The sequence below is a fragment of the Spinacia oleracea genome, chromosome 5, assembly GCF_020520425.1.
Source record: "Spinacia oleracea cultivar Varoflay chromosome 5, BTI_SOV_V1, whole genome shotgun sequence".
NCBI lineage: Eukaryota > Viridiplantae > Streptophyta > Magnoliopsida > Caryophyllales > Amaranthaceae > Spinacia > Spinacia oleracea.
Window position 1 is genome coordinate 29,845,345 of NC_079491.1, and position 20,221 is coordinate 29,865,565.

General features: G+C 38.4%; 1 protein-coding gene across 1 annotated transcript; it reads left to right on the forward strand.

Moving 5' to 3' along the window:
- The first annotated feature begins 11,455 nt into the window (after window positions 1-11,455).
- On the forward strand, window positions 11,456-15,585 carry LOC110776532 (uncharacterized). The gene is made up of 7 exons (XM_056829479.1): window positions 11,456-11,534; window positions 11,626-11,788; window positions 11,895-12,180; window positions 12,296-12,370; window positions 12,481-14,684; window positions 14,808-14,919; window positions 15,037-15,585. Exons 1-7 carry the CDS (start codon window positions 11,456-11,458, stop codon window positions 15,583-15,585), a joined length of 3,468 nt encoding a protein of 1,155 aa, XP_056685457.1.
- The last annotated feature ends 4,636 nt before the right edge of the window (window positions 15,586-20,221 follow it).

Below are 20,221 nucleotides of genomic sequence, written 5' to 3' on the forward strand. Positions count from 1 at the left end.
TCAAGAAAATTTGTTAGGTTCAGCTTGACCATAAGCTCAGAACCAATGATGATATTTTGATTTTTCTTTTCCATAGTTAAAACTACAATTGAAAAGAATAAACAAATAAATAACCATTCACAGTTTCTCTTAATAAACTTAAATTCTAGCATACATGCATAATTCAATGTTTATTAAGCATTTTATTCAAGTTATGTGTTCCGGCAGGTGTGAATAAAATGATTCCAAGACCCTAAAATCCATTGAAGAATTAAGAACATTATGTATTTAGACTCGATTCTAAAATCTTTTAGGTAAGCAAAAGCCTTTTGCTAATAGTCTAGAAACTACTCTTGGTTGATAGGTACGTCTAAGAACTTATTAGGTAAACCTATCGATTTTGCCACGACATAAAAGGACTCCTTACTTATATCATTGAGTTTCACCAAAACTAACATGTACTCACAATTATTTGTGTACCTTGCCCCTTTAGGACCAATAAGTAACACCTCGCTGAGCGAAAACTATTACTAGATTGATGTAAAGGATATCCAAGCAAGTGTTTATTTTGGCATGGCACCTTTTACCTCAATTTTTAAGTTTGGAACTTAAGGCTCTTAATATGTTGGTTAGATTTTAAGTGAAATAAAATCCTTAATTATGCAACATAATCAAGCCACAATCTCTCTCGGATACCTTGAGACTTTCTCTCCAAGTTTTCTCTCGGTGCAAGTTAGCTTAACCTGCGTCGTAGCCATGGCAAGGAAAAATGGCTCGAAAACTCAAGGTAAAACGCAAGGTAATGGCAATGGAAAAGCAAGAGGGCCTTCCTCTGATTCTCAAGCGTTGAAAATGCGATCAATCGATGAAGTTTTAGGAGTGGAGGCGATTGATTTTGAGCTTGAAAATGAGGTGTTTACCCCAAAATCTGGGTTGCAGCATTTGCAAGCTCGATCGGAATTGCGACACTCATTCAATGAGTTCTTGGAGGTAATTCATGGTACTGCGACGAGATTGAGATCAGGTAATCCTCGCTCTAATCCTTGTTCTAATCTGGACATTGGTGCAATTTCAGTTCCTATACTACAACAATTTAATGATGCTGCTGATGTTATTGATGATACGATTACTGGAACTGTTAATGGTGTTGATGTTACGATTACTGAACCTGATAATGATGTGAATTTGCTTCCTCATAATGGTAGTGTTTTGACCCCTCTGCAAATAGAAATAGAAGACATTCAGGAGGAGGTTGTGTAAGGTTATGATTCATATGACAAAACATAAATCATGCGGAAAAACCATAAAGCCAGGAAAGCATATTATTTACACATAATCATTTAGCATAGTTTAGATGCATACACTTTGTTGCGTGCCCTCCCTAACTGCGCCCGAACCGAACAAGAACAATTCTTTAGGACTCCAAGTGTCGTCCCTCCGTAGATAGTCCACAGTACGTCCGGATCCGCCTCAAGATTGACCAACTAGAATCGCCCTTAAGGTGCTAGGATTTTCGGCTAGGTTAGTGCAAGTGTATGGCTGAATTTTTCTTTCAAAAACTTACCCTTTGAATACTTCAATTGTATCTATAAATTATGACCCTAGGCTCCTATTTATAGAGGCATGGAAAAGGAATTATAATCCTACTAGGATTTGGATTTATTAATTAGAATCCAACTTGAACTCTAAATAATAAATATAATCTTATTAGGATTAGGATTTAATCAATATGTAGAATCCCGATAGCTTTAGGATTAGTACAGGAACACTAACACTTACGCACGCACGAGCCGCACGCCCATGCGCAAGCCTCGCGGCCCACGCACGGCGCACAGCCCCTTTGCCCGCAGCCCATTATGCGCGCGCGCCAAGGCTTGGCTGGGCCTGGCCTTGCGCTGGGTCTGGTCGAGCTTGGCGTGTGTTTGTTGCGTGTGGTTTGCTGGGCGACGGCCTGGCTTCGTGCTGGGCCTTCGTCTAGCAAGCCTGGTCCGATGCTAATTCGTACGATACGCTTCCGATTAAATTCCCGATTCTGGAACTCATTTCCGATACGAATAATATTTAATATTTCCGATTCCGGAATTAATTTCCGTTTCGAACAAATATTTAATATTTCCGTTTCCGGAATTATTTTCCGATTTCGATAATATTTCCGATTCTGACAATATTTTCGTTTCCGGCAATATTTCCGATTCCGGTAATATTTCCATTTCCAATAATATTTTCCGATACGTACCATGTTTCCGTTTCCGGCAACATCTACGACTTGGATAATATTTATATTTCCGATACGATCCATATTTCTGTTTCCGGCAATATCATCGTTTCCGGAGTATTCATTTCTTGCTTGTGACGATCTCAGCTCCCATTGAAACCAAGATTCGTCGATTCCGAATATCCATAGATGGAGTATTTAATGTCATTAAATACTTGATCCGTTTACGTACTATTTGTATGACCCTACGGGTTCAGTCAAGAGTAAGTTGTGGATTAATATCATAAATTCCACTTGAACTGAAGCGACCTCTAGCTAGGCATTCAGCTCACTTGATCTCACTGAATTATTAACTTGTTAATTAATACTGAACCGCATTTATTAGACTTAACATTGAATGCATACTTGGACCAAGGGCACTATTTCCTTCAGTCTCCCACTTGTCCTTAGGGACAAGTGTGCATTTACCTAATTCCTTTGTCTCTCGATGCTTGCTCTTGAACATAAGGTAAGAGTTGTCATCCTTATTATGTCCAGAGGTGTTTCTCGGTTTCAGAGTTCAACTGATCAATTAAACAGATAATCATAGCCTATGATTCATCCGAGCACGGCCATGCATTTTACAGTTTCTAGCTCTCCGAGTGGCCTTGTACAACTTTTAAGCATCTCATCCCGATTTATGGGAGGACAATCCCAATCTTGCGATCTTGAGATTAGACTTCGTTTGATAGGTGATTACCTGAGCGTTGCCTTTATAGCCTCCGTTTACGGTGCGACGGTTGGTCAACGTCTAAGTAACCAGTTCTCAAACAAGTAATCTCAAATCACTCAGGTATTGAGGATTTAGTGTCTAATAATTTTAATGAAATTTACTTATGACAGATTTTCATCTCTTACAGTAAAGTTTCATAGGTCTGTCCGATACTAGTCTTCCCAAAGTAAGTATCTATGCAAATGATTATGACATTGCCATGTCCACATAGTTCAAGAAACAGAACTACTAGTCATCTTGCATTCTAGTCGTCTAACGTTTTCTATGCGTCCAATTTTATAGAAAACTCCGACCAGGGACCATTTTCAACCTTTGACATTCAAGTTCACTTGATAGACATTTCTTAGTCCCATGACTGGTCCTGACAGTCTATCTTGAATATATCGTCAAATTGAAGGGACTCATCATTTAATAAACCACAAATTAAATGGAAAAATGAATTCTATTCATTTATTGTGAATGATTAACCAATAATGTTTTACAAAGAATTAAACTCTAAAACTTTAAAACATTAAACAAGGACATCAAAGTCATTCTCCAATATGCTTGATTCCCATAGCTGCAATGTGCGAGTTGTGCTTCGCCTGCGGCAGAGGTTTTCTTTTAACGAACTCTCGTAGAAGGTGAAATCTACGAAGTACATGCTTGACTCTTTGGTGGTGTCCAGGCTCCTTTGCCTGTGCAATAGCTCCGTTATTATCACAATACAGGGCTATTGGTCCTTTAATGGAGGGGACTACACCAAGTTCACCTATGAACTTCCTTAGCCATATAGCTTCCTTTGCAGCTTCATGTGCAGCAATGTACTCCGCTTCAGTTGTAGAATCCGCAATGGTGTTTTGCTTAGCACTTTTCCAGCTTACTGCACCTCCGTTGAGGCAGAAGACAAACCCAGACTGTGATCTGAAATCATCTTTTTCGGTTTGGAAACTTGCGTCCGTATAGCCTTTAACAATTAATTCATCATCTCCACCATAGACCAGGAAGTCATCTTTGTGCCTTTTCAGGTACTTCAGAATGTTTTTGGCAGCAGTCCAATGTGCCTCTCCTAGGTCTGACCGGTATCTGCTCATAGCACTGAGTGCGTACGCAACATCCGGGCGTGTACATATCATAGCATACATAATTGAACCAATCAATGATGCATACGGAATCCCATTCATTCGTCTACGCTCATCAAGTGTTTTTGGGCACTGAGTCTTGCTTAGAGTTATTCCATGAGACATGGGTAGGTAGCCTCACTTGGAGTCTGCCATCTTGAACCTATCAAGCACCTTATTGATATAAGTGCTTTGACTAAGTCCAATCATCTTTTTAGATCTATCTCTGTAAATCTTGATGCCCAATATGTACTGTGCTTCTCCTAGATTTTTCATCGAAAAACATTTTCCAAGCCAAATCTTGACAGATTTCAACATAGGAATGTCATTTCCGACAAGTAATATGTCATCGACATATAATACTAGGAAAGCAATTTTGCTCCCACTGACCTTCTTGTATACACAAGATTCGTCTGCGTTCTTGATGAAACCAAAGTCACTGACTGCTTCATCAAAACGTATATTCCAGCTCCTGGATGCCTGCTTCAATCCGTAGATTGATTTCTTTAGCTTGTATACCTTTTTAGCTTTCTTTGGATCCTCAAAACCTTCAGGCTGTGTCATAAACACAGTTTCTGTTAAAACGCCGTTTAAGAAAGCGGTTTTGACATCCATCTGCCATATTTCGTAATGATAATATGCAGCGATTGCTAACATTATCCGAATAGACTTTAGCATTGCAACTGGTGAAAAGGTTTCATCGTAATCCACACCGTGGACTTGCCTGTAACCTTTTGCAACCAATCTAGCTTTGAAAACTTCAAGTTTCCCATCCTTGTCCTTTTTCAGTTTGAAAACCCATTTGCTTCCAATGGCTTGGTAGCCATCTGGCAAATCGACCAAATCCCATACTTGGTTTTCAGACATGGAGTCTAATTCAGATTGCATGGCTTCTTGCCATTGCTTGGAGCTAGGGCTCGTCATAGCTTGTTTGTAAGTCGCAGGTTCATCACTTTCAAGTAATAGAACGTCATAGCTCTCGTTCGTCAAAGTACCTAAGTACCTTTCCGGTTGAGATCTATATCTCTGCGATCTACGCGGAGTTACATCTCTAGATTGACCATGATCCTCACCAGATACTTATAAAGATCTCTGAGTTTCATCTTGAATGTCATCTTGAGCATTCTCTAGAGTTTGTTGTTCGACTCAAATTTCTTCGAGGTCTACTTTTCTCCCACTTGTCATTTTGGAAATGTGATCCTTCTCCAAAAAGACACCATATCGAGCAACAAACACCTTGTTCTCAGATGTATTGTAGAAGTAATACCCCTTTGTTTCCTTTGGATAGCCCACAAGGATACATTTGTCTTTGGATGAAGTTTGTCTGAAATTAATCGTTTGACGTATACTTCACATCCCCAAATCTTAAGAAAAAGACACTTTTGGAGGCTTTCCAAACCATAACTCATATGGAGGCTTTTCTACAGCTTTAGACGGAGCTCTATTTATAGTGAGTGCAACTGTATTTAGTGCATGTCCCCAAAATTCTATTGGAATTTCGGCCTGACCCATCATTGACCTAACCATGTCTAGCAAGGTTCTGTTCCTCCATTCCGACACACCGTTCCATTGTGGTGTTCCAGGAGGAGTCAATTCTGATAGAATTCCACATTATTTCAGATGGTCATCAAATTCATAGCTCAGATATTCACCGCCTCTATCAGACCGCAGTGCCTTAATCTTCTTGCCTAATTGATTCTCTACTTCACTCTGAAATTCCTTGAATTTATCAAAGGATTCAGACTTATGCTTCATTAGGTAGACATAACCATATCTACTGAAGTCATCAGTGAAAGTGATAAAGTAGCTGAAACCACCTCTAGCATTTGTACTCATTGTTCCACATACATCTGTATGGATTAAACCCAATAGTTCAGTTTCTCTTTCTCCAACTTTAGAGAAAGGTTTCTTTGTCATTTTGCCAAGTAAACATGATTCGCACTTACCATAATCCTCTAAGTCAAATGGTTCTAGAATTCCTTCCTTTTGAAGTCTTTCCATGCGTTTGAAGTTAATATGGCCTAATCGGCAATGCCACAGATAGGTGAGATCTGAATCATCCTTTTTGGCCTTTTTGGTATTTATGTTATAAACTTGTTTGTCGTGATCTAATAAATAAAGTCCATTGACTAATCTAGCAGATCCATAAAACATCTCTTTAAAATAAAACGAACAACTATTGTCTTTTATTAAAAAGGAAAATCCCTTAGCATCTAAGCAAGAAACTGAAATGATGTTTTTAGTAAGACTTGGAACATGGAAACACTCTTCCAGTTCCAAAACTAGCCCAGAGGGCAACGACAAATAATAAGTTCCTACAGCTAATGCAACAATCCTTGCTCCATTTCCCACTCGTAGGTCGACTTCACCCTTGCTTAACTTTCTACTTCTTCTTAGTCCCTGAGAATTGGAACATAAGTGTGAGCCACAACCTGTATCTAATACCCAAGAAGTTGAATTAACAAGTGTACAGTCTATAACGAAAATACCTGAAGATGGAACGACTGTTCCGTTCTTCTGATCTTCCTTTAGCTTTGGACATTCTCTTTTGTAATGGCCTATTCCATCACAATAAAGACAGCTTGATGTGGACTTGTCCTGCTTTGATTTAGCATTGCCCTTGGACTTTCCACTTTTCTTGAACGGTCTCCCTTTAGCCTTGAGTAGATCTTTGGCTTCGCAGTCCAGTATTATCTCAGCCTTTCTGACAAGCTAAACAAATTCTGCAACTGTTTCTTCTCTTGGTTCACTTAGGTATAGTTGCTTGAAGCGACCAAACCCACTGTGCAGTGAATTGAGCAAGATAGAGATTGCCATCCTTTCGCTTATTGGTGTTCCTAGCAGACTTAGGCGATTAAAATATGAAAGCATAAGATCCACATGGAACCTTAGTGGGACGCCTACCCTTTGTTTAGTGCGAAGGAGCTGAACATGTGTTTCTTGGACTTCCATCCTATAACACCTGTTGGGAGAACTAACCTTTAGACCAGACATTGATTCAATCAACTCATGGACGTTCAGGTCCCTGTCCTCCGTACTTCCACGACAGATATCCCTCAGATTCTTGATGAGCGTAAAAGGTTCATAAGCTACAAACCTTCTAGCCCATTCATCAGGGATATTGTTCAGCATGAACTCATAACCTTTTTGAGATCCGCATCCCAGGCGGAAAATCTTTCAGGGGTCATGTCTCTGGCATAGTAGCTTGGCATGGGATGTAATAGTACATACTCAAGTCCATTGAGTCTGACTATTTCAACTAGCTTAGCTTCCCATTCAAGAAAATTTGTTAGGTTCAGCTTGACCATAAGCTCAGAACCCATGATGATGTTTTGATTGTTGTTTGCCATAGTTAAAACTATAATTGAAAAAGAATAAACAAATAAATAACCATTCACAGTTTCTCTTAATGAACTTAAATTCTAGCATACATGCATAATTCAATGTTCATCAAGCATTTTATTCAAGTTATGTGTTCCGGCAGGTGTGAATAAAATGATTCCAAAATCCTAAAATCCATTGAAGAATTAAGCACATTATGTATTTAGACTCAATTCTAAAATCTTTTAGGTAAGCAAAAGCCTTTTGCTAATAGTCTACGAACTACTCTTGGTTGATAGGTACGTCTAAGAACTTATTAGGTAAACCTATCGATTTTGCCACGACATAAAAGGAATCCTTACTTATATCGTTGAGTTTCACCAAAACTAACATGTACTCACAATTATTTGTGTACCTTACCCCTTTAGTATCGATAAGTAACACCTCGCTATGGCGAAAAACTATTACTAAGATCGATGAAGAAAGGATATCCAAGTAAGTGTTATTTTGGCATGGCACCTTTTAACTCAATTTTTAAGTTTGGAACTTAAGGCTCTTACTATGTTGGTTAGATTTTAAGTGAACTAAAATCCTTAATCATGCAACATAATCAAGCTTTGATCTCATGAATATTTAAGACATATTTAAAAGCAATAAATAACTTAAAACATGCATAAGATAAATGTGATCTAGTATGGCCCGACTTCATCTTGAAGCTTCAACTTCAAAGTCTGTCTTGAAAATCTCCGTGGGAGGCACCATTTTCTTCAAATAGGATAAGCTATAATTAAACTAATTATAAATATTTGATGGTACGCAGACCATATTTGAATCGAAAAACAATTTTGGTACTTTAGACCAATTACATTCAAATTAATGGTACGCAGACCATATTTTCTATCCTATTTGGGCCATACTAGTCACTTCATAACCTGCAAAACAGTACATATGCAATATATATACCATTCACCCATTCATTATCATGAATGGCCCACATAGCTGGTTAGTAAAACACGTTATGCATCACATAAATATTTGCAGCAATTAATCAAGGGCACCAATAATCTACCAATTATTTAGTCCTTACTAATTCTAATCAAGTTGTTTAACCTTAAGGGATTTGTAGACCTAATCAAGAGTTTATGACTAAAAATGCTCCCACTTGAACCAATAAATTCATATGCTTTACTAATTTTAAACATAAAAATGTATTTCTAGTCTAACCGGAAACATACAAATTTAATTAAAATTTAAAGCTCATATAAATTTATAATCGAATCCATTAATTTAATTTATTTCAGTTGAATTAAACGAATTTAAATTAATTCAAGATTTAATTTTAGTAAAATAATTAGTATAAATAAAATTTATAATAATAATAATATTCAAAACTAAAATCCAAGAAAACAATTTAAATTTCAAATTTTAAAATTAATTAAAATCGTTTCCGAACTGAAAATTAAAATTAAAATCAAAACGTACCAATCGTCGCGAGACGAGGCACTTGGGCTTGCGCCCAAGCCCCATCAAGCTACGAGGCACGCGCCCCGTTCGATTGATCGTAGCACAAAGCACACACAGCGACACGCCACAGCCGGCCACGCTGCGCGCAGCCTTGTGCTGTGTCGCGTGTTGCTGCGCAGGCCAGCGCGCGCCCAGCGAGGGGATCGCTCCCTGCTCGCGCGTTCTGCTTGGTGGCTGGGCGAGCCAGGCGCGCTGTGGCGCGGCAGCATCGCTGCCCACACGCGTCTTGCTCGTCGCTCGTGCCTTGCATCGTCGCCCTCGCCCATCGCATAGCACACACGCATAGGCTGCGTTGCCTCGTGCGAGCGCCATGCGCTATGTTGCTCGCTGCATTCGTACCGCACGGGGTCGCGTGCCCGCACTATACAACACCCCTTGAGGGTAACACGTAGCTTCCATTGCTTTGTGCGTGCAACATTAATGAGCGTTTTCATAAAAATTTAAAATTTTTAATTCAAAAAATTAATGACAAATTAATAAAACATATTAATTTCATAATTTTAGGGCGAAAAATCTAAAATTTATTAATCAATTAATTTCCGATTAACATGGATTCAAATATAGGTCATAAAAATTAAAAATTTAACATAAATTAACAATTTTTATGGTGGATTTTAATCATAGATACCTAATTAAACTATTAATCAATTATGAAAATCAAATTAATTCTAAATTATTCGAATTTCAACAAATTAATCATAATTACGAATTAGGTTGTATAATTAACAAGGCTAGGAATTCAAACTTGTTAAACATATACTGTAGGTCAATCAAAAATTCAAGATTTATCAACAAGAATCGCAAATACTTAATTTAACATCTTAAATTTACAAACTTTTGCGTTCACTCGGTTTGCGTCAAAATTTTAGAATGCCTTTTACATGTGGAATTGACACAAAAATCACTCGGTTTGGATGAGTAACGAAGAAACTGCCGAAAAACTGAATACATATAATTAAATAAACGCAATTTGCAATTAATTAACAATTACGAAAATTAATCACCCCTTTTAATTCCTTGCAAATTTGTGAAATTTAACCATGTTATGCAATTTAGATTATGAAAATAATAAGAGGCTCGTGATACCACTGTAAGGTTATGATTCATATGACAAAACATAAATCATGCGGAAAAACCATAAAGCCAGGAAAGCATATTATTTACACATAATCATTTAGCATAGTTTAGATGCATACACTTTGTTGCGTGCCCTCCCTAGCTGCGCCCGAACCGAACAAGAACAATTCTTTAGGACTCCAAGTGTCGTCCCTCCGTAGATAGTCCACAGTACGTCCGGATCCGCCTCAAGATTGACCAACTAGAATCGCCCTTCAGGGGCTAGGATTTTTGGCTAGGTTAGTGCAAGTGTATGGCTGAATTTTTCTTTCAAAAATTTACCCTTTGAATACTTCAATTGTATCTATAAATTATGACCCTAGGCTCCTATTTATAGAGGCATGGAAAAGGAATTATAATCCTACTAGGATTTGGATTTATTAATTAGAATCCAACTTGAACTCTAAATAATAAATATAATCTTATTAGGATTAGGATTTAATCAATATGTGGAATCCCGATAGCTTTAGGATTCGTACAGGAACACAAACACTTACGCACGCACGAGCCGCACGCCCATGCGCAAGCCTCGCGGCCCACGCACGGCGCACAACCCCTTTGCCCGCAGCCCATTATGCGCGCGCGCCAAGGCTTGGTTGGGCCTGGCCTTGCGCTGGGCCTGGTCGAGCTTGGCGTGTGTTTGTTGCGTGTGGTTTAGTGGGCGACGGCCTGGCTTCGTGCTGGGCCTTCGTCTAGCAAGCCTCGTCCGATACTAATTCGTACGATACGCTTCCGATTAAATTCCCGATTCCGAAATTCATTTCCGATACGAATAATATTTAATATTTCCGATTCCGGAATTAATTTCCGTTTCGAACAAATATTTAATATTTTCGTTTCCGGAATTATTTTCCGATTTCGATAATATTTCCGATTCTGACAATATTTCCGTTTCCGGCAATATTTCCGATTCCGGTAATATTTCCATTTCCAATAATATTTTCCGATACGTACCATGTTTCCGTTTCCGGCAACATCTACGACTTGGATAATATTTATATTTCCGATACGATCCATATTTCTGTTTCCGGCAATATCATCGTTTCCGGAGTATTCATTTCTTGCTTGTGACGATCTCAGCTCCCACTGAAACCAAGATTCGTCGATTCCGAATATCCATAAATGGAGTATTTAATGCCATTAAATACTTGATCCGTTTACGTACTATTTGTGTGACCCTACGGGTTCAGTCAAGAATAAGCTATGGATGAATATCATTAATTCCACTTGAACTGAAGCGGCCTCTAGCTAGGCATTCAGCTCACTTGATCTCACTGAATTATTAACTTGTTAATTAATACTGAACCGCATTTATTAGACTTAACATTGAATGCATACTTGGACCAAGGGCACTATTTCCTTCAGGTTGATTTCTGGAACTCTTCTGTGGTATGTTATGTTGTGGGTGCAAATCCACCACTGAATGTAATGGAGGGGTATGTTAGGAGAGTTTGGAGGAATCAGAAGGTGGATAAGGTGAGTATGGTTAAAAAAAGGGGTATTCCTGGTGAGATTTCAATCTATGGAATCGAGAGATAAAGTGCTGGCAGGACACTTTTTCTTTGATAATAAACCTCTGATGCTTCGACCTTGGACAGTGGATATGAACATGGAAAAGGAGGAGATAAGGGTGGTGCCAATTTGGGTGCAACTGAAATTGAACTTCAAGTATTGGGGTGAGAAGTCTTTGTTCAAAATAGTGCAACAAATTGGTACTCCTATCAAGAGGGATCAAGCTACTGCTAATAGAGATAAGATCTAGTTTGCAAGGGTGTTAGTGGAAGTCCATATGGATACACTTCCTGATTATGTGACTTTTTTGGATGAACATGGTGATCTTGTTAAGGTGTCAGTTCATATGTACTAGTTGTCAGATGGTTGGGCATGTAGCAGCTGACTGTAGAAAAGGTGGAGTTAGGAGGAGATGGGTTCAGAAAACCACTCAACCAGTGGTTCAACCTGTGACTAAGCCAACTGTTACTGAACCAGAAGTAGATCAGGAGGGATTTCAGAGGGCTCTTAAGCCTATTAGAGTGAGGTCATCTCCTGTTGTTCCTACTCAAATTGTTAATTCTTATGGAGTATTGACAGAACAGGATCAAATAGGAGATACTCTAGTTGGGTTAGCTGGTGGTGAGGTTGTTTTGCAAGTGGTCAGTACTACTGGAAGGGGGGACTCTTCCTCTCCTAATGGATAGAATTTTATCCTGGAATGTTAGGGGGATCAACTATTCCCATAAACAAGATGATATCAGGAGATTTATTCAGAAGTATGGGGTTGGTTTAGTTGGCCTTCTAGAACACAAAGTAAAGGGTGCTAACTTAGGCACTCTTTACCAAAGGGTATTCTCTAATTGGTGTTTTACCACCAATGCTAGCTTCCATCCAGGAGGGAGGATTGTAGTGGCTTGGAAACCAGGTAGCTTTACTCTCAGTATTGTGGCTGCATCTAGTCAATTTTTGCATATCTTGTTGCTCCAATAAGTGGTAAGCCTAGCTTCCATTGTACTTTCATTTATGCTTTCAATACTAGTGTTCAGAGGAAGGAATTGTGGAGGGATTTGAAGGCCATCAAAGTGCTTGGTCCCTGGATTCTGTGTGGTGATCTAAATTGTGTCATGTCTGCTGATGAGAGAGTTGGTAGTATTGTTAGGAAAGCTGAAGTGGAAGAAATTGTTGATTGCATGCAAGAGTGTGGAATGAATGATATCAAGTGTGTAGGCAATTTATTCACCTGGAATAATAAACAACAGGGTGCAGCTAGAGTATTTTCTAAGCTTGATAGAATTATGGGGAATGTTGCATGGCAGAATGTGTACAGTTCTGCTGAAGTGTGTTTCATGAGTGAAGGTCAGTATGATCATTGTCCTAGTCTTCTTACTGTATTGCCTGGTGTAGTGGTAGGGAAGAAGCCTTTCAAGTATTTCACCATGTGGAAGAATTCTCTTGTGTTCCAGGATTCAGTTTCTGCTCCTTGGAATACAACTTTTGTTGGTAGCAAAATGTATATTGTGACCAGGAAACTGAAAAGAGTTAAATCTATTTTGAAAGAGCTGAATAGGGTGGGTTTTTCTGATATTCAAGCTGCTGAACTGAGTGCTTATCAAACAATGTTGTCTGCACAAGAAGCTATGCATCATAATCCTAATGATCAGGAGCTAGCTGATCAGGAACTGCTTGCCACTAATGAGTATAGAATTAAGCATAAAGCTTACTTGGAATTCTTGAAGCAAAAAGCTAAGGCTGATTGGATTAAATCTGGAGATGAGAACACAGCTTTATTCCATCAGAGTATTAAAAGTAGAAATGTGCAGAATCAAGTCTATACTATTCATGATATGAATGGTGAGTGGAAGGATGATCCAGTGGCTGTGTCAGATGATTTTGTTTCTTATTGTAAATCTCTTCTTGGTACAACTCATGTTCAAAGGAAGTCTGTGATTCAGCAAGTTGTCCAGGTGGGACCCGTGTGTTCTGGAGATCACAAGGCCATTTTATCTGCTCCTTATACTGCTGAAGAAGTTAAAGAAGCTTTGTTCTCTATCAAGGGTGATAAGGCTCCTGGGCCAGATGGCTTTGGTTCTCACTTTTATAGAGATGAATGGCAAGTTGTGGGTGTTGATGTCACTGATGCTGTCCTAGATGTGTTGCATTTTGGTAACTTGTTGAAAGAGGTAAATCACACTGCTATCACCCTTATTCCTAAAACTAAGTGTCCTAGGAATGTGAGTGATTTTAGACCTATTTCATGTTCTAACACCTTGTATAAGTGTATCACCAAAGTTCTGTGTGGGAGATTAAGGAGAGTATTACCTGATCTCATTTTGGAAAATCAGGGTGGTTTTGTTCATGGGAGATTCATTGTGCACAACATTATGGTGGTTCAGGATCTTGTGAGACAATGTGGTAGGAAGAGTGTCAAGCCTAGTTGTTTGATGAAAATAGATTTGCAGAAAGCTTATGACACAGTTGATTGGGATTTTCTCAAAGAAATGTTGGTGTGTCTAGAGTTTCCAGATCAGTTTATAAAGCTTGTTATGGAATGTGTTACCACTCCTATGTTCTCTTTGATGATTAATGGATCAATGCAAGGATTCTTTAAGTCTAATAGGGGTTTGAGGCAAGGTGACCCTATGTCTCCTCTCCTTTTTGTCATTTGCATGGAGTACTTGTCCAGAGTTTTACAGAAAATGAGTGGATTGCAGCATTTTCAGTATCACCCCAGGTGTGGTCAGCTTCAGTTGACTCACTTATGTTTTGCAGATGACTTGATCCTATGTTGCAAAGGGGATTTCCCTTCCATATATTTGTTACTTCAAGCATTCAAGCTGTTTTCAGATTCTTCTGGTTTACAAGCAAATAAGGCTAAATCTTCCATTTATTGTTATGGTATGCCTGAGAATGTTGTGAAAAGAGTTCTAGAGGTGTCTGGTTTTAGCAGAAGCAGTCTTCCATTTCAACACCTGGGTGTTCCTATTAGCTCAAAGAGAATTTCAGCTGCACAGTGTGGGGTGTTAGTTGAAAAAATGACAGCTAGAATAAGAATCTGGAGTTTTAGAAATCTCTCCTACACTGCAAGGGATCAGTTGATCAACTCTGTTCTCATGAGTCTCCATATGTATTGGGCTCAGATTTATATTCTCCCTAAGTGTGTGCTGTAGGAAATTACTAAGATTTCCAGATCCTTTCTTTGGAGTGGGAAACCATTCAGTCAGAAACCTAGTAATGTAGCATGGGATAGTACTTGTATGGATAAAAGTGTGGGTGGTTTGGGGTTCAGGAATGTGTTACTGTGGAATGTGGCAAACATAGGAAAGTATGTGTGGTCCCTTGCTACTAATCAGGTCAATGTCTGGACAAAATGGGTGACATCTATGTATTTAAAAGATGGGGTTTGGTGGGATTACCAACCTAGTGGTTATGCTAGTTGGTACTGAAAGAAGGTTTGTGCCACTAAAGAGAAGTTGAAGCTGCATTTCTCCTACGCTGAATTGTGTTCAATGCAACAGTATTCTGTTAAGCAAGTTTATGACAAATTGGTTGGTAGTAAACCAAAAGTACACTGGGATAATATGGTGTGGAATCGTTTGAGTACTCCAAAACACAGATTTATTTGTTGGCTTGCTGTCCAACAGAGACTGCAAACTACAGCCAAATTGGCTAGTATTGGGGTCAGTTCTTCTTCTGATTGCTTACTGTGTGGGCAAGGGATTGAGAACCATGATCATTTATTTTTCTCATGTCCTTTTAGTAGTAGATGTCTGGCTGAGTTGAAGATTTGGTTGGGCATTCAGCTACCTGTTTGTAACTTGCAGCAGCTTATCAAGAAGATAGGGTGCAGTAAACACTCAAAATTCAGAAAACAGGTGATATTTGCTGGCATGGCTGCTTCTGTTTACACCATCTGGAAGAGTAGAAATGATAGTTTTTGGAATGGAGTTGTTCCAACTGTGCAACATTTTGTGTCTAGGCTGAAGCAAATTGTTAGAAGTAGAATTTATATGGTTATGCCAAAGTCTATAAGTAGAAGGGATAGTCAATGGTTTTTGACTTTGTAAGTAGTGCGTTTGGTGTCTGCTTGCTCTAGTCCAAAATGGTCCAACCTAGTTGGTTTGTTTTGCTAGAGTTAGCTTAAGTTGTATCTTGTTTTGAGCTAATATATTCCTTACTTACTTAGCAAAAAAAAAAAAAAAAGCCACAATCTCATGCATAATTAAGACATATTTAAAGCAATAAATAACTTAAAGCATGCATAAGATAAATGTGATCTAGTATGGCCCGACTTCATCTTGAAGCTTCAACTTCAAAGTCCGTCTCGAAAATGGTAACTTCGTCTTAAATTTCACCGTGGGAGGCGCCATTTTCTTCAAATAGGATAAGCTATAATTAAACTAATTACAACTATTTGATGGTACGCAGACCATATTTGAATTGAAAAACAATTTTGGTACTTTGGACCAATTACATTCAAATTAATGGTACGCAGACCATATTTTCTATCCTATTTGGGCCATACTAGTCACTTCATAACCTGCAAAACAGTACATATACAATATATACCATTCACCCATTCATTATCATGAATGGCCCACATAGCTGGTTAGTAAAACACGTTATGCATCACATAAATATTTGCAGCAATTAATTAAGGGCACCAATAATCTACCAATTATTCAGTCCTTATTAATTATAATCAAGTTGTTTAACCTTAAAGGATTTGTAGACCTAATCAAGAGTTTATGACTAAAAATGCTCCCACTTAAACCAATAAATTCATATGCTTTACTAATTTTAAACATAAAAATATATTTCTAGTTTAACCGGAAACATACAAATTTAATTTAAAATTTAAAGCTCACATAAATTTATGATCGAATCCATTAATTTTAATTTATTTCAGTTGAATCAAACGAATTTAATTAATTCAAGATTTAATTTTAGTAAAATAATTAGTATAAATAAAATTTATAATAATTATAATATTCAAAATTAAAATCCAAGAAAACAATTTAAATTACGAATTTTAAAATTAATTAAAATCGTTTCCGAACTGAAAATCAAAAATTAAATTCAAAGCGCATCAATCGGGTCAAGACGAGGCCATGGGCTTGCGCCCATGCCCCGTCGAGTCCTCGAGGCATCATCGCCCCTCACGAGTGATCGCACGGCAAGGCTCGAGCAGCTGCCACGCGCAAATGCAGCAAGCCGAGCCACGCTTGCGCGCAGCATCGCTCGCTGATTCGTAGCGCAGCAGTTGCTTGGCGAGGCTGGGCGAGGCAGCGCTCGTGCAGCGAAGCACCCCTCGCTGCCCGCGCGCGCGCGCCTGCCATGCTCGCACGCCTTGCTTCATCGCCCATCCGCCCATGCATCATCGCAGCATTCGACGCAAGGCAGGGCTGCTGCCTTGTGCTCGTGTGCTACTCGCCTTGCTCGCTGCATTCGTACCGCATGGGCGACGAGCTCCCTAGCTCGTCGTCGCATGCCCGCACTATGCAACACCCCTTAAAGGTAACACTTAGCGTCCATTGCTTTGTGCGTGCAAGTTTTATGAGCGAATTGCATAAAAATTAAAACTTTTATTTCCAAAATTAATGACAAATTAATAAATCATATTAATTTCATAATTTTAGGGCGAAAAATCGAAAATTTATTAATTAATTAATTTCCGATTAACATGGATTCAAATATAGGTCATAAAAATTTAAAATTTAACACAAATTAACAATTTTTATGGTGGTTTTTAATCAATTGTACCTAATTAAATTATTAATTAATTTTGAAAATCAAATTAATTCTAAATTATTCGAATTTCAACAAATTAATCATAATTACAAATTAGGTTGTATAATTAACAAGGCTAGGAATTCAAACTTGTTAAACATATACTGTAGGCCAATCAAAAATTCAAGATTTAATTTAACATCTTAAATTTACAAACTTTTGCGTTCGAAAACTAAAACCTCCGAAAAGTCATAGTTAGGCTTCGAATTTGGGAATTCTGGGTTCGACCGAAAATTAATATTTTTGTCAAAATTTTAGAATGCCTTTTACATGCGGAATTGACACAAAAATCACTCGATTTGGATGAGTAACGAAGAAACTGCCGAAAAACTGCGTACATATAATTAAATAAACGCAATTTGCAATTAATTAACAATTACGAAAATTAATCACTCCTTTTAATTCTTTGCAAATTTGTAATTTTTAACCATGTTCATGCAATTTAGATTATGAAAATAATAAGAGGCTCGTGATACCACTGTTAGGTTATGATTCATATGACAAAACATAAATCATGCGGAAAAACCATAAAGCCAGGAAAGATTACACATAATCATTTAGCATAGTTTAGATGCATACACTTTGTTGCGTGCCCTCCCTAGCTGCGCCCGAACCAAACAAGAACAAGTCTTTAGGACTCTAAGTGTCGTCCCTCCGTAGATAGTCCACAGCACGTCCGGATCCGCCTTAAGCTTGACCAACTAGAATCGCCCTTAAGGTTGCTTAGGAATTTCGGCTAATATGGTGCAAGTGTATGGCTGATTTTCTTCAAAATCTTACATTTAGAATACTTCAATTGTGTCTATAAATTATGACCCTAGGCACCTATTTATAGAGGTATGGAAAAGTAACTGGAATCCTATTAGGATACGAATTAATTAAACTAGAATCTCAATAGAACTCTTATTTAATTAATTTATCCTTTTAGGATTAGGAATTTAATCATATATCGAAACCTGATAGCTTTAGGATTCGTATAGCACACAAACACACACACGCACGCACAGCAGCCCACGAGGGGCGCCATACGCGCGCGCGCAGCCCATTGCCACGAGGCCCACACGCTGCAGCAGCCTTGGCGCGCGCTGGGCCTGCCTTGCGGTGGGCCTGGCGCAGCCTTGGCTGGTGCGTTGTGGCGCGCTGGCTTGCTGGGCGATGGCCCGGCTTCGTGCTGGGCCTTCGTCTGGCAGGCCTCGTCCGATGCTAATTCGTACGATACGCTTCCGATTAATTTCCCGATTCCGGAATTCATTTCCGATACGAACAATATTTAATATTCCCGATTCCGGAATTAATTTCCGTTTCGAACAAATATTTAATATTTCCCTTTCCGGAATTATTTTCCGATTCCGATAATATTTCCGATTCAGACAATATTTCCGTTTCCGGCAATATTTTCGATTCCGACAATATTTCCATTTCCATCAATATTTTCCGATACGTACCATGTTTCCGTTTCCGGCTATATCTACGTCTTGGATAATATTTATATTTTCGATACGATCAATATTTTCGTTTCCGGCAATATCATCGTTTCTGGAGTATTCATTTCTTGCTTGTGACGACCTCAGCTCCCACTGAAACCAAGATCCGTCGATTCCGAATATCCATAGATGGAGTATTTAATGTCATTAAATACTTGATCCGTTTACGTACTATTTGTGTGACCCTACGGGTTCAGTCTAGGGATGGCAATGGATCGGATTCGGGTCGGATGTAGTAAACTCCAAATCCGATCCATTTAAAATTCGGACTCTATAATTGCATCCATATCCATATCCATTTAAAATTCGGACTCCAAAATTGCATCCATATCCATATCCATTTAAAATTCGGACTCCAAAATTGCATCCATATCCATATCCATATCCATATCCATATCCAAATCCATTTAAAATTCGGACTCCAAAATTGCATCCATATAATATCCAAATTCGAATCCATATCCAAATCCAAATCCGAATAATGCGTTAACTTTACTTACATAGAACTTGTATTTCTTAATTTTAAAATAAATTAGAAATCATATTTCTCATTTACCAAAATCTAATGAGTTTCTAATAAATTAATAAATACAAATGTATGCGCTTTAATTAAATATATTAGATTAAATTGGGAACTTCCTTTAAAAAACAGTTATGTACGAAAAATAATACACTTTGAAATAATTTTGAGTCGGATTTGGATTCGGATTCGGACTCGGGTCGGAGTCGGGCCGGAGTCTCTGCAGACTCCATATCCGATCCATATCCATTCGGATTCGGATGTTTTTAATCGGATTCGGATTCGGACTTTTTTTTCTCGGATTCGGATCGGGTTTTTTCCTTCGAATCGGGTCGGACTCGGTTCGGATTCGGATGTGATTGCCATCCCTAGTTCAGTCAAGAGTAAGTTGTGGATTAATATCATTAATTCCACTTGAACTGAAGCGGCCTCTAGCTAGGCATTCAGCTCACTTGATCTCACTGAATTATTAACTTGTTAATTAATACTGAACCGCATTTATTAGACTTAATATTATATGCATATTTGGACCAAGGGCATTATTTCCTTTAGTTACTGAGCAGTAACAGCTAGTGGGTAGTTGAGGAGAACATGGGTACCCAACCTTAGGTAAAACTCTCCTATAAAAGGAGAAGAGTTTTGGCTTTTCAAACACAACTGATTTCTACAAAATCTATCTTAAAGAGCTTAAACGTTTTAAAAGAATCAGTTGACAAAATAGAGTGTTCCTTGAGTTCCTTATTACTATAAGCTTTATTACGTACTAGAGTCTATCTATCATATTGTATTTTGGGTATAAGGATTGAGTGATCCTTGAGTGACTTAGAGTTAAGTCAAAGAAAAGAGTGACTTAGAGTTAAGTCAAAGAGAAAAGGAGCGACTTAGAGTTAAGTCAGAGAGAGAAAGAGT